This window comes from Erythranthe guttata, chromosome 13 (genome assembly GCF_056151865.1).
Source record: "Erythranthe guttata isolate IM_541 chromosome 13, IM_541, whole genome shotgun sequence".
Lineage (NCBI taxonomy): Eukaryota > Viridiplantae > Streptophyta > Magnoliopsida > Lamiales > Phrymaceae > Erythranthe > Erythranthe guttata.
In genome coordinates this window covers 18,951,408-18,973,405 of record NC_142545.1, presented here as the reverse complement: position 1 = coordinate 18,973,405, position 21,998 = coordinate 18,951,408, and the positions used below count along the sequence as shown (strand labels likewise).

The following is a 21,998-nucleotide window of genomic DNA, read 5'->3' as shown; positions in this document are numbered from 1 at the left end:
AATATATAATGTATTATTTAAAAAAAAAATTCAAAAAATATCGGTATCCGAAAACCGATTTTGTACTCAATAATCGACATTAGAACTCCGATTATGATGCCAATTTTCGTGTACAAAATCGGTATGGATAAACCAATTTGGGAAACCAACGAAAAAAAATAAAAAAAACAATTTCAATCTCAATTTTTTTTTTCAAAATCGGCCCAATCATTGCAACCCAACAAGAAATAAGTATAGATTAATGTTCATTCATACATATTTATCAAGAATCGATGTTCGATTAATATTTTCGAATTTACAAATAAAAATTTAGTAAAAAGGACATCGATGCTCGATTAATGTTTTCGAATTTACAAACAAAAGTTTAGTAAAATGGACTTACTTGTTGGTGGTGGTGCGGTGGTGGTAATGGTGCGGTGGGTGGGTCGCTGGTCATCACCGGTGCGGTGGAAGTCTCGCTGGTTGGCGTCGTTGGTTGGCAGTAGTGATATTTCTTTTTTGTTTTGTTTTGTTTTTTTTTTTTTTTTTGATTTTTGGTCTTGAACAAATTAAAAATAAGATTTATTTGTATTTGAGTATTATTTGTGAATAAGGGTATATTTGTCATCTTTGGTCTTGATGTAATAAAATTAGATTTATTTATGGGCTTGAACTAATAAACTCCTTTATGTGGTTTTAAACTAATAAAAAAATGGGCTTGCATATAACCGCCGCCTTAGAATTAATACTTGAGAAAATTTGAATAAAAAGCATAAAATTGAGAAATAGAGTAATCAATCCACAAGGTGTCACTCAAAAGAAAAAAAAAAAAGGATCTCACAACCGACAAATGCAAAAATATTAATCTTATGAACATTCTAAAAGTAGAAGCAGTAGTCCCATATGCTATCATAAGGAACAAAGGAAGCAAGAAGAGAAGGTAATACTGCTACTCTTACAAAAACAACAGTTTAGATATAACAGCCATCATAGAGGAGGAACAAGGAATGAGATCAATGTAACCTAGTCAGTTCTTCTACTCTCTTCATCAGTTCCTCCACCGGTACATTTATCGCCTTCGAAACCTCTTCCATCTGATTCCTGTTGAGATCGAGAAACGATTCTATTAAATCACCGTCCAAGAAATTTTTAGCATCAACCGTTTTCTTTTCGTTGTAGAAAGATCTCCACTGTTCATGGCTCAGTCCTCCCACACCTTTGATCACTTTCCTCATATTCGTTTGGAGCTTCTCCAGGAACACATACTGCTCGTGCGGGAGAGAAGCAATTACCCCTATAACCCCATTCACTGTACCGAATATAACTGTTGGAATCTGCCCAACATCAGAATCGGGCAATCGCATTACAAGCGAACCGTGTCTGAACCGATTGACGAATTCGCCTAGGTGGTATTCTCCGACCACCTCAAGACGCCCTCTCTCCTCGTCAGTTGCCCCTTCACTGTTTTTCCGGACAGTGAAGAGGTTGAAATTATTCTCGGCACCAACATAAATGTCATCGTCAAGAATCTCAACAGCTGACATCCAATTTGCATTGTAGTCTCGAGCTCGCTCTTCTATAGCACCCTCCTCGTGCTGCATATAAATAGCAAATTCAAGAAGGCGGTGTCATATTTGAGAATTGTAAACACTTTGAACAACTTGCTAAAAAAATTTCCAAGAGTTCAGAATATTTCACCTTGTAAATAAGCAGAGAAATTGATTTCATCAAGTCACCGACAACAATGAAATCTCCTCTAGTTTGTACATAAAGGGCAAGTATGTGGCCATGATGACCAGATTCGGATTGCAACTCACGAGAGCCATCGTCACGGAGCATCCACTTATACAGCTGAATCTTCTGGTTAATGGCAGCAAGGAGTCTTCCGTTGAACGCATTCAGAGAGTAAACAGCCCCTTTCGTTTCCTTCTCAGCAATCAGCTGGAGTTTTCCATCTTCTACGGCAAAGACTAATATCCGACCCTGAAGTTGTTCCGTTAGAGAAAAAGAATAGTTAATAATGGTAAAATAAGTGCAGCAAAAAAAAATTGGGGAAGGGAAAAAGGAAGTTGAAGAATAATGGATGATAAAATTGAGTTAAGGGCATAACATGCAGCAACGGAGAAAGAGAATACCTTGGTAGGTTCGTTCTCTTCTGGCATAACATATGCAGTCCCGATGCAGTAGTACACATTATTATCATCGGAGAACGAACAACTAAGAATAGAGCAACCACACTCAAACTGATCCAGTGAATAAGTTGATATGAAATCAAAAGTCTGATCATCTAACAAGCGGATAAAGTGCATTTCAGAGTCTTCTGCACTTGACTGGTTATATTTTAAACTGCATATGGCGAAGGTCCGGGTCTGTTCCTGATGACATATACGTCGAGCGTGCTCCCCGAGTGGGATAGATCGTATATGAAGCTTTTGAATGTCATCTATGGTCCCAATGGTTAATTCGCCTTCTTTAGCAATTGCAAGGCTGTTGACAAAGAAAGAATTCTTAAAAGATCTCTAGTTGTACCACAGAAGATGTCAATTAAACATATTACAACCTAACACGTTATAATAGAATCAGACTTAACAAGAATGTTAACCAAAGGATGATCCAGCAATATTGCAAGAAGGAAATGATATTTTACCTGTCAGGGAAAGCAGCAGAATTGAAAGGGCACATATGACTGACTTCTTTCAGATTTACGTTGCTGTAAAGCAATTTCTTGTTACTGCTGTAAATGACGGTTGGTCTATCAGAAGCAGCAAACACGTGTGTAGCATTCTTTGAAGAGAAAGTACGAAGTGTAATGGGCTGGGTCCCTAAAGATACTTTCTTCCTGTCCGCCAGCTGACCATTACTCGTATTCAACACGAAATTCAGAAGATGTCCATCCCCAAGAGCACATAACAAGTACGATATCTGACATAAACAAAAAAAAAAAGCACCCAATGGTGTTAGCCCCATCAGAGGACAAATTTACATATACAGGAAATATGAAAAATATACTAAAATTATTAGGTACATATATAAGAAGTTAAAATACTTGAAGAATGGAACTAACCCCTTCAAAAGAACACAGAAGTACAGAGCGAGGAATTATCTCCCCACCCAAAAGTTCCTTTGTAATAAGATTCAAGTCGGGAAGAGAAAATATCCTAACACTGATATCCGTCCACATTCCAACAGCTGCTAGTTGACTATGGTTTGTATTATCACCAATTGGATTTATGTCCAGGCAAGAGATGTCATACTCCAACTGAATATGTTTTACTTCTGTCAATACACCATCACCAATTTCCAGATAGACCAAATGGCCACCACCAATAGCCAATAAAACCTGTTAAAGGAAATTCCTACCCTCAGAAAAAACTGAAAATAACTCAAAACATATTGAAGCAGTAAATAACACACTGGCAATGTCTAACATGTAAGTAGCAAAAAGCAGGAAGCACAATAAGAAGATAACTGTATTAGATGCTTATGATATTTGCTAATATCCAGTTTGATCCTATAACAAATAGTTGGAACTTGGAAGTATACCTGGGTGGCATTGGCTGTGGCAACATTCACTGAATAACCTGCTGGAGCCAACCAATTGTTACGGAGCTCTCTGGTGGTAGAACTAACCAATCTAACTGCATTTGAAGTCACCTGCATATTTCAATTCCAACTGTAAACTTGGCTACTGCAACAATTTAAAAATTAAATTGGTAATGCAGTTTCTCCATGCAATCTCCTGGAGAAGAACTAACCAGAATGTTTGGCACAGTGATTACGTTGTTACATTATTTGGGGGGGGGGGGGGGGGGGGGGGGGGGGGGGGGAGGACAACTGTATTATGTATTAATTGCATAATTAGTTATACTTTCTACAACATAGCATGAATAGGTTCCCAGAGAATTTCAACTGTCTTGATTTCACTCCAATAGTATCATACATATTTACAAACACCAAGAATCAAAATTTCTATTGTTTATTCTAGTGAAAAAAGAAAGTCCAGCCAGTAATTTTACTTGTTAGAGGATTCTCTGAACAAGAGATCAACATTAAGTGTTTCTGGAAGTAGAATATAATCAAAGATTAATAATATTTTTTTACAAAACTTCCCAAATATGTTAGAAACTAACATGAAGGTTAAAGTCAGATGTTTACAAAATAAATAGAGCAATTTCATATGTAAGATGGCGCCAATTAATGCACATTCATTGTATTTTTCCTCTAATTTTGACCTTAGAAAATAAATATCTGCACAACTACTAATTGATGATAAACACTCAGCTTTTAAGAAAATATATGCTAATGAGTCTGATCATGAACATGGTATTTTTAGGTGATCATGGTGTATAAAGAACCATAAAAATCTACATTAGTAAAATACTATTAAATGCTTTAACACCATACCTGCACAAGCTGGTCATGAATAGCATCATGACAAAATAATGTCTGGACATCTGAAGAAAATCCTTCTATCTCAGTTTCCTCCAATTCATCCTCAAGATTCATCGCCAAAATACGTGTCTCGCTAATAAAGCTAACAACTAAGAAAGTGTCATACGGATCATCAGTAGCTGATCTTAACGACCACATTCCTTTGATTCCTTGAAGCTCTACAGATGCCTATAAATGCCATTGAAAATAAATTACACTGAGAAAATAAGATCGAACAAATTGACAAGCAGAAACTTATCAAAGCCGTACCTGCTCATTTATTCCAATACCATTGCGCACAATGCGTAGAGAACCATCTTTATAGGCTCCTGAGCAAGTTACAACCTGACCTTGACCTTGCCTCTCTAAGTCAACCACACAGAAGTCCACAATTGGCCCCAAATTTACAAACCTTTCAAGAACTTCCACATAAGAACCTTTTGCATCCGGATGAAGGTTAATCTTTATGAGCTGGATTATATACAAATACAATCAGAAGTAGAAAAGTAATCCATATGATATGAGAATTAGCAATGAATCAGATAATAAATAGTTGAGAAGATTTACAAAATGAAAGCATTAATCAAATTTATCAAGCCATTTTGACGCAACTCAAGTTTCCCAGCTTGGTAATATTCACCTCAAACTTAGTAACACATGAAAATTAAGATGAGCCACAGCAGACAGATGCTAAGAAATAAGAAGAGAGATTTCTTCTAAAAAGTTATTCCAAGTTCACAAAATTTCTACTCTGTCCATATAAAATCAAGGAGAGCACAAGAAAGTTTCAGACAAAAGCAAACCTGATATCACGCGAAAATCAAAAAAGGCAGACTAACAAAGAAGAGCAAGATTTTGTTGCATCATATATCAAAAAAAAAATTAAAGTGATTTGAATACTTTATTTTCCTCTCAAGCATCAGATACACGACAAAATGATACGGCACACTCCTATTTCATGTGAAAATTCAAAAGACTGACAGTAGAACAGTGCAATATTTCTTCATACAGAAGCAATAGTCTTATCAATTAAAACATACACATGTCTATTTCTTAGGAAATATAGTTACACCCCGAAGATCAATAGGATTAATATTCTACAAACCTGTGAATCTCCATAACTTGACCCCACAAAAACAACAGCATTATCAAGATATGAAATCGACGATGCAACAGATGTTTCGCCCAGGAGCTCAATTTTGAGTCCAGTGACCCTAGTAGATTACCAATAGAGAACATTAGGCATGTCAAATACAATAAGCCTAGACTTTGAAGCCAAAGTGAAATATACCTATTTCAAGAAACAATGTAATAGAATACAGCAAACTTACTTCTCCTTTTCATGGGTTATGACAAGCAGGTGCAAAATCCCATTATGATCGCCTAGTAAGTAGCGTGAACCATCGGCATCAACCCTTCCATAAGCCCTTGTGATAGACTTCAAAAAGGTAAAACATCAGCAAGGATTACAGTCGTGATTAACATGAGCAGGGATAGAGCTAGAAGCAGATGCATGCAACTTACAGGTCTGACTGGGATTGCTTTGAAAGCTGAGGCACTGCAATACACTATAGTTTCTTCGCCAATAATTAGGACACCACAAAGAGGCGGCGGAACTGGGATCAATAACTCTGCCCCATTATCAAGATTGTTCTGAGACCATGGACCCTCAACAAAATCTTTATCCTTCAAAGCGACCTCATACGTTTTCACATGACGAGCTTCCTTATTATCCTGGAATCAAGTCAATTATTATGACAAGCAGAACGCTAACAAAAATGTCAAACAGAAATTATAAATTCCAAAAGGTACTCCGAAGAGCATCACGCTTGACAAGGAAATAGTATATGGTCTAAAACATAGAAAAATGACTTTGCTGAGGCCATGACTTGGAACCGTCTTAACACCATGAACCATATATCAAGAGAAAATCAAGAATGACAAAGATATTCAATACAAAATATCAAGTAACTCATGCATGACCTAGCCTAGACCCGAGATTTTGAATCAAAATTGGTGACCGTATTAAGGCGACTCGTATGGATACAGAAAATTGGTTCTTCGAAATATGGGAAGACTGCAAGAAGATAAGACAATCACACTAATATTCTTGGATTTGTGCATAAATAAATCAAAACCTGATAAAGTACAACAATTGTTGGTTTCGGACAACCGTACAAAAACTTGATATCCAAAACTTGAAGCTCCTCAAGCCTGATGAAACAACAAAAAAATAGAATGCAAGTTAGAGAGGATATCCATAAACAAAGTCCATTTTACAATGACGAGACGAATATTGTATCATGCTCTAAGCTTGCATTAAATACTTTAATTGTAGTTAGGACACCATATGATTATCATTAATACTTGCTCTTCGAGCTGCAAGTCAATGTATGAACAGCTAGAGGTTGTGAAATGATTGTGCTGGCAAAAACTAGTAAGGTTCATCAAGAGAAAAATTATAGGACTTCGATGTTTAAAATTCAAAGTTGTAGTTTATACTTTTTCTGTTCATATAAATAAGAGTGTCTGACTCACTCGTGGTTCAGTGACACAATCTCAATAACCTTTCTGCATCACTTTGTATAACAAGATCTGACAAGCTCAACATCATATTTGCACAGCAAGAAAAATGAAACTTCATATAAACAGAAGATATTTTAATGATGGGAAATTTCGTCAACTTAATTACATCTTTTCAAAGCATATGCTAAGACACAGGAACTCCATCTTCTTTTAACATGATCATGAAAAAAAAAATTTGCTATCATCAGCAAAGCATCAACTATGAAAGGCAGGACTTGAAGTTAATAGGAACAATTAACAAGAAAATATAACAGGCAACAAATGAAACTAAATCATAAAGTCAAGCATTTCCATGAATAAGATGAATCCAGTTTTCTTCCCCCGTGATACATAACTAGATATTTTCATGGGAGAAAAATACCTAATATTAAATGCTTCTTTGAGCTGGCCTTTGTTATCAAATGGGATGACCTAAAAGAAAAAAGAAAATCTCATAATGAACAGTTAAAACAATGAAAGAAACAAACTTTGAAACAATCCCAAATAAACAAAAAAGAGAATCTACTGATATTCGAGGGGGCATGGAACTATCTATACCTTGAATAATCCATCATACAGGTGAAGTCCGATTAATCTGCAATCTGGATCCACTATACCAATCTACGCGAAAAGAATAGGTAATAATATAGTTATATATCTTCACTGGACAAGTCTGAGATCAAAATTGCAGCATTAAACCCCATAATAAAAAAAAATAGTACCTGTCCGTTGTCCGTAGGACGACCAATTCGATCTGAAACATCCCCCATGGCCCTATTCATATGGTGGAAGCCACCCCCACAAAGATAAACAAATTTCTTTTAGGAATAATGTAGAATAGAAAACCATACCAACAACTATACTAATGATAATCAAATATCATTGGAAATAAAGACTAGTTCTAAGGCTTTATTAGGATTGCCCACAAAACAATAAACTAGGCAACAGAACTGACTCAGATAACTTTGAAGAATTATTGAAAATATCAAAGTCCTAACATATCAGCACACAGTAACAATTTTTCTAAGACGTAATCACCCAAACTTCAACAAACTAGTGCCACACCTTGTAATAACCTCAGAGGTCTCTGCATCCCATTGCAAAACACAGAATTTATATCTTTCTGTGGCTACGAAAAGAAGATCTTGAGCTTCTCCCTGTTAAGTTAATACGAGAGTAAGAAATCAGTGACTTTACATCTACTTCACTAGGTCATGAGAACAAAACAAGTCAGAACACATGAGCTTTTAATCAAATGGAATGTCAAGGAACTAAATGCTTCATATGATAATCTGGATACTTACATGTGGACGGAAGAGCTCAAGCGTTGCAATTCTCCCATAAATTGGCACATCCAACATCGGCTGCAGAGACACATACATTAGAATTATAATCGATCAGGATGAAAGTGAAAATTGAGTTATTCTACTGCCCCTTCTAAAATTGCATTGCTCTAATCCCAGAGTAAATATAGTCCGAAGATATAACCAAGCAGGCCATAATTTCTCGCTAATCATGGATAATTTATAACATAGTCCGGTATGAAACAATTAATTAGCAGGCCACGGAAAGTAATTTCATAATGAATATCCAATGCAACTTCAGTGATGTACCTGTAAGCCTTGAGGCGAGAGTACATGGATCTCTATTCGAGTGCATTTCCTGAAAATTGATTACATTCACTGATTAGTAAAACACATTCCGAACAAAGATAGCACTGGACCAAAGCAATTATACAACACTCAATAGAAAATTATGAATGATTAAGTTCCACAGCAATAATGCAATAGCATTCCCAGACACAAAACTGAAGCCACAATCATTCATTCGGGAAAAAAAAAAAAAAAGAACCTCCCTATTTTCTAACAGGCACATCAATTTCTGTGAAGCGGCGCTGAAAAATAACTAAAAAAAATTATAAAAAAGAAAAATAAAATTGCGGGTAGAACTTACGCAACGATGAGATTGAGCTCCTGAGGGCCGGTGAAATTGCCGACGCAGGAATGAGTAACGTTCGTCGGTTTGTGGGCCGTCACCACATAATTCCATATACTCATTTTTACCTACTAAACTACTGTGTCTATAAGCCTTGGCTTCTGCGAAATGAAGAAATGAATAAAAACCCTAAACTCCCACTTGGTGTGTATATATACGTGACTGAAGGGAGAGGGACGAAGGATCAGCAGAAATTGCTCGCGAGTATAGAGAAGCTGCCACACACGGGCGCGTGTATCAGTTTATAGAAAGGGAGTGACCAGAAAACGGCGTCGTGGCGTTCAACCTCTAATAGACTGTGGATGGAGTAATATGCATACAAGGGCCAAGGAGTTGTCGAGCACCGGTTGAAGATGTACCAAACGGTGTCGTACTGGTTTGGGCTAAAATGTATGTGTAAACCCATTTACCTTTCTTATTTGGGCCGGTCCAATTTATGCAGAAATTGAAATGGGTAGGTGGACGAATGACCCGACCCATTGGTGGTTAACAAACTAATCAATCATTCAATCCACCCTTTTGTTTTATTTTATTTATTAAAATTAAAAAATAATAATGAATAAATAAATAAATAATAAAAAAAAAAAAGGATGAGCTCCCACAGCACTTATTTAGGATACTCACTGATATGTATATATACACTCACAATGTGAGGTCTTTTTATAATTACAATTGAATGTACATAATTACAATAGTCCATGTTCTAATAATATAAGAAATAACCATATGACCAATCTATATGATTATAACAATGTAATATATTTCTTATTATAATTATTATAAATTAATTATAAAAAAAATTAGTTAAAATTTATAATTATCTTTTATATATAAACTAAAAACGTTAGGATAACTCAAGAAACTCTAATAATTCATGAAGCTCTAATGACATATATATTTATAAAATTTTATTAAATTAATTGTTATTATTTTTTTTTCATCTCATATTTTATAGTTTTTTTTTTTTTACTTTCTTAGCAAATCATTTTATTGTTTTGTAATTTCTTTGTTAACCCTTCTTTTACACACACCCATGTAAAGAATTTATACTTTAATTATCAAAGGAGTAAAATAAAATCTCTCTCGCTAACACACGCACTGTGGATTTTTTTTTTTTTTTTTTTTTTGCCCGCCTAACTTAAATTGATTTTGATGTTATACTTATTTTGATAATTTGAATTTCACAATTAATTATTTTAATATCGTATAATTTATTTATTTTTTAATATAATTTAATTATCATATATTTAAAGTTTATTTTCCAAATATAAAATAGAGAGAATGAGGCAATAATTAAAAAGTAAAAAATGATTCACAAACGATTCACAATATTAATAAATTAATAAGATAAAATTCAGAGGGCGCCAATGTTCTTGAGGCCCAATACAACCCCAACCCCAATAATGTGACCCACAACCCCACAGCCCAAAGTATCCGCCAGTGTGAAACCCGCCGGGTCACCCGTTTGCAGACCCGAATCCCTCGCCTCCAGTTTCAGACCCGCTGTCGCCTTCCGGTTCGCTGATGGAGCCAATCCAAACCGACCCGCGAACAGCATCAGGCTTGTTGACGTCACCATTATCTGCGTTTTTTCCAAATCCATTATTAAAAAAAACAACATTTCCAGATTCGCATCTAATCTAATATATTAAATTAAAACTGTGAAAACTAATTATTTATTTAATTTAAATAAAAAAATTACCAAATTTGTAGGTGAGCCAATGAAATCACAACGAGCGCCCAAAGCTCCCTGCCCTCTACGCCTCATTGGTTGAACAGCTACCTGAACACAGAAACACACATAAATTAATTAGCATTTAGACTAATATTTCTAAAATAAATAAATAATAATAATTAATTACCAAAATGTATAAACGAGATCAGAAACTAACCAAACTTTTCACGGGAGAAGCAGGGGCAATTTGGGGTTTCAGCCCATTGAATTGCGGAAGAGAAGTCATCACAGCAGATGCCATTTTTTTTCTTTTCTTTTTTTCCCCTGAAAATGCAGAGTCTCAAATATTATTTTTCACTTAAGTGATTGTATTATTAAATAAATTGAAAGTGTTATAAGCTTAGCCACACGAGGAGTTTGTGGCCTCAGAATAGCAGAGCATTGGATACACTTCAGATACTTTCTGCTGACATGGCAGTTTATTATTGGATGATAACTACTGGATAAGATTATGATGTATTACTGGACTTGTTTTTTTTTTTTTTTTCCCTCCTAAACAAAAAGGTGATAATATACTACACAATTTATTTATTTTATCTATTTATTTCCCCCCCCCCTGAACGAGACACATTTTATTTAAGATCAAACATAATTGATTTATAATTGACATGATATACCACTGGCTCGTGTATCGAAATGCAAGAAAAATAATGTTAAGAAATCCCAGACATTTACATGCGTGTAACACACTGCCCAAGGTTTTCTCTACTTTGGGAGGAGAGCGTGCTTTTTTGGCCTATGACTGATTGATCAATGCCATATCAAAATTATGGGAGTTGAAGGATCACTTGGGAAAATAAAAACTAAAGGAAATATTAATTCATTTAGTTGTATTTTTATATTTTAAGATTGGTCTCTTTGTTTATAAGCACGGGCGTTGTTTATAATTACACGTGGAAATTGGAACAATTTTTTTTTATTTTTTTTATTTCTGCCTATTTCTATTCGGAATTTTTCAATTTTAGAACAATATTTTTCAATCTGATATCCGAAATTCCATTTTTTTCGAAATTATTTGAGCCGGAATTGGAAGATATATGAAAATTCGATTTCTCGATTCAATTTCAAGTTCCAAAGATACCGAATTTTTTTCGACTATTAGACTTAAAATACCAATATAGTATTTTATATGATAGGTGAACAAAATTGGAAATTTCCAAATTTCGCCAATCCAATTTTTTTTCGATTTTGGAACAAATTTTCTCATGTCAATTTCTGAAAATTCGATTCCAGGTTTTTTCGATTTATCTTCGAATGGAGTAGTAACTAGTTTTTCACTTCCGAAAAAAAAAAAAGTCTCTAAAAAGGGTTCGATCTGATCCATCCGATTTACACCTCTAGTTAGAACATACATGTTCTTTTACCTATATATATATATATATATATATATATATATATATATATATATATATATATATATATATATATATATATATATATAAATATATAAACTCATGTCATCATATCACAATTCCATTTACTTGTCACCTTACTAATTCCAACAAATAAAAAGAGTTGATAATAAAAGTAGTAGCAAAGTAGCAACATAAACCTATTGACTTGAGAGTTGAGACAAAACAAAAAGATTCTTAAACTAACAAAAGAGCAAAGCATACTTAATCCAAAAACTTTACAAAACAACAATTAATTAACCACCTTTAATTTATAGGCAGCACTTCATCTTCCATCTATGAATATTAATTAAATCAAATCTCAGAACGTAGCACTAGCCATTAATGAATGTCACTAGAAACAGAAGAATCACATTAATCTTCCACAACACACTAGTTTCCATGTAGTATTTCGAAGACGAAGAACTTAATGACCTGCAAGTACGTACACACAATATTAATTAAGATTCCGAGGTTTTAATTTGTCTGAAAAAATAATAAATAAATTAATTAATTAAACTCACTCAGAAGTGGGAAATAAACATTTTGCATAAGTGGGATTGTTCGGAGTTAAAACGGCGGCGCCACCAAAATTGCAAGCAACGTCATTGTTGCCGTTTTCTTGATAGTAACTGTTGAAAGCATACGATGCATGTGAGAGCAGTGTATTAGGCTGGAAACACGGGCCCCCGGGTTGGATCGGGCCGCAGTCCGACTTACCCAACCCGCAAGCCCAATCCAACGCAATCTGGAGATCCGTTTCTGATGAACCGGGTCGGGCCACGCACCATGTTGTGCCACCAAGAAACGTGGTGTTGCCTTCCGGCGGCGACGGCAGGTTTGTAGTGGCGGGGTTGGCTGCCTCCGCCTTCTCTTGCGCCTCTAATAATGTAGCATAAGCGCCACCCTTTGTTTGATACACTAAATACGATGAAAATATCCAAATTAATTAATTAGCAGTGAATAATTACAATTAAGCAATAATCACAAAGCACGCTTTGTAAAGAAACGCACTTACTCATAAAAAAGTTGAAAGCCATAAGTATCAGAAGAACAATATGTAGCGTCTTTCTCATTGTAAGTAGTAAAAGCACCGGATTAAGTTTCCAAACTTAATACACATATATACGTACATATATATATATATATATATATATATATATAGAGAGAGAGAGAGAGAGAGAGAGAGAGAGAGAGAGAGAGAGATCTAGAGAGAGAAAGAGAAGGGGAGGTAGAGTGAGAAAGAAGTGCAGAATTGATGCTGTCTGATTAACGCACAAGTACTGGATGAAGAATCAAGCGTTCCTTCAAGATAAATTTTCTTGTTTTAATTTAATGTTTAATTAGGTCTTGTCTTTCGTTTCTTTTTCACTGGCTTTTCAATCGGTAGAGAGGTGGGGTAGCCTCAGTGGCACGTACAGTTTCGTGTAGTTTGGAATTTAATCTTAATTAAGTCATTAACACTCTTATAAACTTCCAATTTTATTTGTAACATTAATTATATTCCATTAGAAAAATGAAAAATTGAATTTTTTTTTTTTGGGAAAAATAATTCAGATTCGAAACAGGTGAGTTTTTTTTTTTGAAAAAGAAACAGGTGAGTTCACGTACATCTAAAAAATTGCAAAAAAATAAAAATAATACTTTGGTACTTATTTTTCAATTATAATTACGAGTTGCAATCTTATATATTATGTACTATCCAATTATAATTAAGAACCGAAAAAATTGGAAATCGATTATTTTTAGAATACGGAATGGAAATTGTTATTCTGAAAAAAATTGAATCAAAGTCGATGAGATTCGAAAATTTCATTTCGAGTACTACTTGAACTTGCAAAACATGCTCGACATAATTGAAATTTTGGAATATTTATTCATATCCAAATTCCAATCTGAAAAACAACAATAATTTAGGTGTTAGTGTTGCTTCTCTTTTCCAATAACATAAAAAATAATTTCTCAATATATAAAAAAGAATGAAACTAAGAAAAACGGTGTTTTTTTTTTTGTTTTTTTTTTTTTTTATAAGAAACTTTAGAAAAACACTTGAATCTTTGTAATTCGATATTAATTTAATCTCTCATTAAATAAGATTAAAATATTATTTACTTTGGGCCGGAAACAGCCCAATTTGACGTGCTAACGTTAAGTGAGCCGTTTATAATTAACAGAGAAAGTAACGGGCCGAGCTAAAAAGTACCACAGCCCAAACGGAGAAACAAAACAGAAAATAAAATTGAAAAGGGAAAGCAACAGAGCTCAAATACAACACCCATCGCTCCGCCGCTCTCCTCCGCAGAGCGCCGTCCGTCACTGTAAGCCTCTTCTTCCTGTCGACACTTGTTGAAAATCATCAACTGAAACTTTTGGTACGTCTTTTTTATAGCTAGGGTTTGGCTAATTTATTTCATGTTAAGTTCTATTTCGAGACATTTTTTGAAATTTAAGTACTGAAATTTTTGCATTCCATACTTAACGAAATGGTTTGTTTGTTTTTGAAGGGTTTTTTTGTTGATAAATTTGAAGAAAAAAAAAGCATGAATACGTGTTGCAGAGCAAATACAGAACTATCCAATTGTCTGACTAATAACCTGGATTTGCTCAAAATTAGTAAGGGTAATTTAACCAAAGGATTCTTACCATTGTTGCCGAAGAATTGCAAAAAAGAAGTCCTGAATAGAAGAGGAACCAGAAGAGAAAGTGTAGTACTTTCAGCATCGAGTAGTGGTACTAAAAACCATGTAGAAACTTCTGGTGGAGATAAAGGTGAGGTACTTACGTACAAGGATGCGGGTGTTGACATTGATGCTGGTTCAGAACTTGTTAGGAGAATAGCAAAGATGGCTCCTGGGATTGGTGGTTTTGGAGGACTTTTCCCTTTGGGTAGGTTTTTTTTTGTTTTACTAATTACCCGTATTTTTATAGTTTTGCTGCAGTTGTTTTGGTTAATGTGTGAATTACAATTAATCTCTCTGAAATGTGCATTTTTATTTGAATGTGAATGGCTTGGCTTTAGATTGTTGTTTGACATTTTTATCGGTCCAACACTTGGACTTATTTAACAAGGAAAAGTTGCTTCAAATTATTTCCTGGTGACAGTGAGAAACTTGTATGTGGTTCCTTCATCGACTTTTTTTTTTTTATGATTGGATTTCCCACTTTCGAAGTTCATTTTCGAATTTATTGGCATTCCCCTCAAGAATTCTTATAGTACAAAATTTGGGGATGATTCATAGAAACATATTTCTTGCACTCACCAAACCGATCATGTTTCTATGTTGTTGGTTTTATTGCTCTCAATACTTGTTACGTAAATTTTTACCTTATTCATTGTTGGTTGTATCTTGTGGTCTTCCCCATCTTATTATATTGTAATCTAACGATATTTCAATAATTCGCAGGGGATTCGTATCTGGTGGCTGGTACAGACGGAGTGGGTACCAAACTTAAGCTGGCTTTCGAGACTGGAATCCATGAGACCATTGGCATTGATTTGGTAAAACTTATGTCATTATTTGCATGTTCGTTATTTGTAGTAATGTTGGCCCTAATCATAATTCACAACTTTTTTTTAATCAGGTTGCAATGAGTGTTAACGATATTATCACTTCTGGGGCGAAGCCCTTGTTTTTCCTTGATTACTTCGCCACTAGCCATCTTGATGTTGATCTTGCAGAAAAGGTATTCCATACTACCGTTTTATATTTCGCCACAATTACTTATGTTGTCACAAGCTATCATAGTATTACACTGTTCTGATGAAATTTGTATCTACTAATGCAGGTTATCAAAGGCATAGTCGATGGTTGCCAACAATCAGATTGCACTCTTCTAGGTGGAGAGGTACTTCTTTCTTTTCTTTTTTTTGAATGTTTCAAAAATTAGTTTCATTTATTGGCTCTGCTAGTTAATAGCATGTATGTTTACTGCAATTTTATTTGCTATATTGTGATTATTGATAGCGCTTTTGTTTTTCGAGTACCGTGTTTGAAGATGCCTGCGCTCCTATATTATGTGCAATGCACATAAGCTAATAATTGATCGTATTATTTTCTTCAGCCATAGATCGTATTCCCTGTTGTTTAAGAATTTTTTTTTGTTCTTTAAGTGAATTAGCTTGCGTATGAAAAATAAAAGAAAATAACCTGCCTATTGTATTCTTTCAGACTGCAGAGATGCCCGATTTTTATGCCGATGGCGAGTATGATCTGAGCGGTTTCGCTGTGGGAATCGTGAAAAAGGAATCTGTGATTGATGGGAAAAATATCGATGTCGGTGATGTCATCATTGGTCTTCCATCCAGTGGAGTACATTCAAATGGATTCTCTCTTGTCAGAAGGTTTTAACATTATTGCGTGCTATCACAAATCGACTATACCTTTACACTCTTCCGTTAATGATAGAAACCACAAGAATGCTTATATTTTTGTCTGAAGAACGGAGTGGGTGTTGTTTTCTTTACAGGGTTCTCGAGCGAAGTGGCCTTTCGTTGAAAGACAATCTTCTCGGTTCATCTGTTACGCTAGGTGAAGCTCTGATGGCACCCACTGTCATATATGTGAAGCAGGTAAGAAATATTAATACCTTAGTTCTTCATTCGAAATGGTATATCTATACGAATGAATCTGAATTCATTTGCCTTGTGGGATTTTGTCTGTACAGGTTCTTGAAATCATTAGCAAAGGCGGTGTTAAAGGAATTGCTCATATCACAGGTGGCGGTTTTACTGATAATATACCTCGAGTGTTTCCAGATGGCCTTGGAGCTCTCATATACAACGACTCTTGGGCAGTTCCTCCCGTTTTCAAATGGATTCAAGAGGTAGAGATCATTTTGTTCTTTAGTTTTTAATCACTAAATTATCTATTTATTTATTTTTTATTTTTAAATTTTTTTTTTTACGTTAAGGCTGGGAATATAGAAGATGCTGAAATGAAACGAACTTTCAATATGGGGATTGGAATGGTGGTGGTGATGAAGGAGGAAGCTGCACTTAGATTACTTGCGGAGGATCGTGGCAAAGATTCCTTCTATCGAATTGGTGAAGTTATAAAAGGCGACGGAGTGAGCTATCGATGAATTACCGTATTTTCAGCATCGACAAATTTTGTGTAAAACGAGGGAAAGTGATAACACAAGGGTTTTTTTTTTTTGTATTGATTGTTGTAGAATTTTGGGGTATCTGAGTTAAGTTGACATATTTTTGTATTATGTCCTAGTACTTTCTTGAAAATCTTGATGAGGTTTGGTTGTGGACAATTATTATCTTTGTTTAATGAATGCAGGGGCAGAGGTATTGGTTTGCCTGTAGAAGTAGTTTATGGTTCTCTTTTGTTTCAAACTATGAAAAATTTCTGAAATTAATTTGCTTAATTTGTTTTTTCATAAGCAAATACCACCTTAATATGAAGACAGGTTTATCATGTCAATATTTTTTCATTAACTCGTACAAAATAATTTACTGACATAAAACTAAGTGTAAATGAGGTAAGATGAAATTATGAAAATACCTCTCATGTTTGGATAACACTGTCCCTTAATATATATGTTTAGTGACAACTCTTGATATCGTCACAATTTTACGATTTTAATGTCAGTTTTTTTCTTAGTAGTGAAATATATATATATCAATCCATTCAAAATAAGCAAAAAATTATTTGCTGAGTTTTATTGAAAAGAAAATAGAACAAAATGGCCATTATTACACCACCCCAGGGGTAACATAACATCCATTACAACCAAAAAAAAGTAAAAAAGAGAAAGGAAATCTATTTTATTGTTTTATTATGGGAAATTAAAATGAAATTGAACTAACCATATAAATATATATATGGTATACAATCCATCTAGAGCAATTTTTTAGCAAGTTCATCCAGCATGGCAATAATCGCTGATCCACTCAAAGGCTTGTCCCAACAAGCGTCGAGCCCCGCCCCCATGAACTCCGCCTTCTCGGCTTCCACCTCGCAAGCAGTCACCCCTACTATCATACTCGTCACTCCCATTTCCCTCAGCTCGCGAGTTGCCTGCACACACACAAACACGCGCACATATATATATACGTGAAAACACGCTTTCTCTATATATCATTCAATTTTTAGCGAGTTTTCGTATCGAACAAATTAATTAAAACAGAGACCTCTGAACCATCCATGACCGGCATCTCCAAGTCCATAATGACTAGGTCAAAAGTCTTCCCGGACTTGAAAAGGTCAACGGCTTCTTTCCCGTTTTCTACAACCTCCGTCTCCAATATTCCGTACTTTCTTAGCAGCGCCGCATGAACTCTTTGGGACAGCCTATCGTCGTCCACAACCAACGCGCAAACTCTCTTACCTTCCTCCATTTCTTTAGCCACCACCTTTCTTCCAAATAAAAGAAAAATAAATTAAAATAATAAATAACACCATGCATGCATGTATAGATTAATACAAATCATATGTGTGCATGTGTGTGGTTTTTTTTTTTTTCTAAGTTGTAAGCATTTCATGCATGTATGAGTAAAATCTATATAAGTGGGAGGGATCAAGGGTTTTAGAGATGATTAATTTCATTTTTATTTAAAAATTTTTATAATGAAAAATGAGGAAAATAAATCACCTCTTGCACAATCTTGGATTCAGAAGTGATGATGAGCGATGATATTCGATAGCTAAAATGGCCGGGTTTATATAAGTTTTGAGAAGTGATTTTTGGGCAAACTTTTTTCCTTTTTTCAGACGAAAGGCGTTGCGAAGGGATTAGACCTAACCGGGATTTCCGCACTTACGGCTAAATGTTTTAATTGTCTTTTGTAGCTTTTAGATTGACGAATTACCCCGTTTTGCGAGGAGATACGCACGGGCGTTATTTTTATTAATTTTTTCCGTCGTCGGAGATTTTCTTTACTCGGTTTGGGAGATTTACATGTAATGAATGGGGATTGTGCATATCTAATATCAATAAAAGTCATTGCATCTCTCCATTGTTTTGGATTGATGAACAATCTCAAAGGTTGAACACAAAATCTATTTACTAGATATGCAATTTTTTTTAATTATTTAAAAATTTGTCATAATTTAATAATTGAAAGTTGCATATATTGCTAACTATTGCATGATAACTTCATGTTATTTCTCCTATTATTTTATTTATTTATTGGGGATTCAACATCTATATTATTGAGAAATTAAAGGACCTATTGGTAAAAATACAAAGTTATGGGCCACAAAAAAGCCCATAAGGAGTAAAGAGTCCACATTCGGCCCATAATGTAAAATATTCAGAGTCTTGGGCCAAGGAAATGTATGCAATAATAAATAATAAATAATAATTAAATAATTAAAAAATAGAATATTAATTTGTAAGAAATGAGTAGGATTAGTTGATGTGACAACATATTTTGTCTGTTTGTCTCCCTATCGAATTCAAAACAGCGAGAATATTGCTACTGTCTGTGTGTGTTTAGTCTGTTCTCGCCATTGACAAATAAGTTGGCGATTTATTAAAAGTGTATTAGCAGCTGGATTAATTAATAAAGTATGAAATTGTCGATTAATTAAACGTTTCTCATATATTACTAAAATATGATTTGCGTATGTACATTTTTTTCTTTGATTTCACATTGCGTGCACAAGGATAGAGAGTTGTCTAACAGGCCCTCTTGTAACTAAAAGGATTATATATAATAGTCTCTTGAGAAAGATGACCTAGCTGTTTGAGCACATAACTGGATTTGTATTAAATTATTAATTGACATAATTTCGAATCATCTTACCGACAATTGTTAAATCGAATTTGTCACACAAAAGTTAACCTATGAATTTTTGCATTAAAAAAAATTCATATGTAATAATTTTTTTTTAAATTTTAAATCTTCTTTAAGATATTGAATGCGGATTTTGAAGTGGGGTTCTGAAATATGTCACTCAAACATTTCAAATCAAATCGACAAAATATTTGTACCCGTTTCACTCTGTTGAAGATTCTATATATGATTTGTGCATCATTTTATATTGTAGCCTTTCTAGCTTGCTAGGGGTAATAGTACATGTGAACAAATAGTAAAAATGTATCATCGGGTAAATTTTGACATAAAATAATAATAATAAAAAACTAAAATAAAAGTGGAATTTTAGAAATTGGAATGAAAAAAATTGTTCTAATTTTTTTTAATTCAGCTATAAATAATGGTACATAATAATGTTGATACTGTAAGTGTGAACTTTGGAAACACTCGGGCGTTCAGAATTAGTTTTACAAGTTAAAATCGGATGGATCGGAAAATTGAATTTCGTATATATTCAAATTCTGATCTATTTCTCCTAGAAAATATAGAAGCCGAATATCGAATTTCTGAACGAATAAATGAAACAAAAATTGAAAATTTTTGAAATGGAAATTTCATTGAAGGGGACCTATTTGTTATTTGTTATGTGTTATTGCGGTTATAATTATGAAGTATGATTAGTTATTGCCATCAATTTCTGCTCTAATGACTCCATAGCAAGAATTTGGAAGATTTCTTTTTATTGCAAATGGACCCACAAGTTTTTCTATCATGATGAAGGTGGTCCATTTCTTTTTCTTTTTCAAATCGAACAACTTTAGAAAAATACCTTTTGCTTCCAATATTGATAGCAAGTCACGCATGCTTTTCTTCTGTTTTTTGGGCCCTTGTGTTTTTTCCTATATATTTCAATACATATATATGGCTTTATTTTTATATACATATGACCATTTTATGTTAAAAAAAGTGTTAGCTATATAACTATAGTGATTATATAATTGCCACAAATGGTAAAAGACACTAGAGGAGTCATAATTTTAAATTCGTGAATCTCAGTGCATCAAAATTTTATGAGAGGGACTATAATTAGGGGTGGGAACGAGCCGAACTCGGCTCTTTTGGCCAGCTCGAGCTCGAGATCGAGTCCATATTCCCGAGCTCGAGCTCATCGAGCCAATTTTTTTTGGCTCGAGCTCGAGCTCGAGCTCAGGCTTATTAATTAATTTTTTTATTATTATTTTTTATTATTATTATTATTTAATTTTTTTATTAAAATTATTTTTTTTATTAGAAATTATTCATAGGAAAATAAAAAAATTTATAAAATACATAATGAACTCTAGTTATATATATCTTTTATTTTTTCTATTATTATTATTATTATTATTATTATTATTATTATTATTATTATTATTATTATTATTATTATTATTATTATTATTATTATTATTATTATTATTATTATAATATTTTATATAATTATGAATTATTTAAGTAATATAGATTTATTTCTATTTAAATACTAGATATATTTATTATTATAGACTATTTACTATTTAGTTATTATTAATAATAATAATAATAATAATAATAATAATAATAATAATAATAAGAATAAGAATAATATATATATATATATATATATATATATATATAAATAAAGAAAAAAAAAATAGAAGGCAGCTCGTGAGCCGGCTCGCGAGCTGTCGAACAACTAATTTTGGGCTCGAGCTCGAGCTCGTCCGAAGCTCGAGCTCGAAAATCCCGAGCTCGAGTTCGAGCTTTTTTCAAGCCAGCTCGTCGAGTTCGCGAGCCGGCTCGACTCTTTTACCACCCTTAACTATAATGCAATTATACATGATTTTTTTTTAAATCTTCTTATAGATCATAGAGACTTGAAAAATGTTGGGAGCCATGGGCCTCTGGCACTATGCTGATTCCCACTGCTTATAACGTTATATTATGTGATGTATTGTCAGATTTTCTAGAAAAAAACAATAGAAGTCCAATTCCCTTATTACTTTATTAATGAAGAAATAAAATTACAAGAAAGGGTATGAATGCAAAGTAAGTTAAAAATCCACATAATTTGTATTACTACAATGATTTTGAATCGATCTAAAGTTAAACA

The 21,998-nt window shown here is 33.8% G+C and overlaps 5 protein-coding genes across 7 annotated transcripts; 1 reads left to right on the top strand and 4 right to left on the bottom strand.

The window, feature by feature from the left end:
* Nucleotides 1-737: 737 nt before the first annotated feature.
* On the bottom strand, nt 738-9,378 carry LOC105948806 (DNA damage-binding protein 1). Of its 2 annotated transcripts, XM_088812526.1 has the most exons (20): nt 8,929-9,325; nt 8,589-8,637; nt 8,280-8,339; nt 8,041-8,132; nt 7,698-7,749; nt 7,534-7,596; nt 7,358-7,407; nt 6,549-6,624; nt 5,935-6,144; nt 5,742-5,848; nt 5,516-5,624; nt 4,681-4,881; nt 4,384-4,599; nt 3,523-3,633; nt 3,194-3,319; nt 3,044-3,082; nt 2,627-2,901; nt 2,115-2,466; nt 1,678-1,962; nt 738-1,574 (listed from the first exon to the last, which is right to left on the bottom strand). In XM_088812526.1, the coding sequence occupies exons 1-20, from the start codon at nt 9,030-9,032 to the stop codon at nt 993-995; spliced, it is 3,159 nt and encodes a 1,052-aa protein (XP_088668652.1). In that variant the 5' UTR covers nt 9,033-9,325; the 3' UTR covers nt 738-992. The 2 variants fall into 2 exon arrangements, with proteins under 2 accessions (XP_088668652.1, XP_088668651.1); XM_088812525.1 differs by having other exon boundaries at nt 3,044-3,319; nt 8,929-9,378.
* An 885-nt stretch (nt 9,379-10,263) lies between these two features.
* PSAK (photosystem I subunit K) lies at nt 10,264-11,097 on the bottom strand. Its single transcript, XM_012972132.2, has 3 exons — nt 10,863-11,097; nt 10,673-10,753; nt 10,264-10,552 (listed from the first exon to the last, which is right to left on the bottom strand). The coding sequence occupies exons 1-3, from the start codon at nt 10,944-10,946 to the stop codon at nt 10,325-10,327; spliced, it is 393 nt and encodes a 130-aa protein (XP_012827586.1). The 5' UTR covers nt 10,947-11,097; the 3' UTR covers nt 10,264-10,324.
* A 1,197-nt stretch (nt 11,098-12,294) lies between these two features.
* On the bottom strand, nt 12,295-13,437 carry LOC148766110 (major pollen allergen Ole e 10-like). The gene is made up of 3 exons (XM_088811662.1): nt 13,115-13,437; nt 12,621-13,017; nt 12,295-12,531 (listed from the first exon to the last, which is right to left on the bottom strand). The coding sequence occupies exons 1-3, from the start codon at nt 13,170-13,172 to the stop codon at nt 12,432-12,434; spliced, it is 555 nt and encodes a 184-aa protein (XP_088667788.1). The 5' UTR covers nt 13,173-13,437; the 3' UTR covers nt 12,295-12,431.
* Nucleotides 13,438-14,302: 865 nt separating this feature from the next.
* On the top strand, nt 14,303-17,412 carry LOC105948881 (phosphoribosylformylglycinamidine cyclo-ligase, chloroplastic). Its single transcript, XM_012972131.2, has 9 exons — nt 14,303-14,468; nt 14,601-14,982; nt 15,501-15,595; nt 15,679-15,780; nt 15,883-15,942; nt 16,266-16,438; nt 16,564-16,666; nt 16,762-16,920; nt 17,008-17,412. The coding sequence occupies exons 2-9, from the start codon at nt 14,637-14,639 to the stop codon at nt 17,176-17,178; spliced, it is 1,209 nt and encodes a 402-aa protein (XP_012827585.2). The 5' UTR covers nt 14,303-14,468; nt 14,601-14,636; the 3' UTR covers nt 17,179-17,412.
* Nucleotides 17,413-17,741: 329 nt separating this feature from the next.
* Nucleotides 17,742-18,851, bottom strand: LOC105948766 (two-component response regulator 24). Of its 2 annotated transcripts, none has more exons than XM_088811752.1 (3): nt 18,700-18,851; nt 18,239-18,460; nt 17,742-18,125 (listed from the first exon to the last, which is right to left on the bottom strand). In XM_088811752.1, exons 2-3 carry the CDS (start codon nt 18,443-18,445, stop codon nt 17,946-17,948), a joined length of 387 nt encoding a protein of 128 aa, XP_088667878.1. In that variant the 5' UTR covers nt 18,446-18,460; nt 18,700-18,851; the 3' UTR covers nt 17,742-17,945. The 2 variants fall into 2 exon arrangements, with proteins under 2 accessions (XP_088667878.1, XP_012827446.2); XM_012971992.2 differs by having other exon boundaries at nt 18,239-18,464; nt 18,700-18,736.
* Between the last annotated feature and the right edge of the window lie 3,147 nt (nt 18,852-21,998).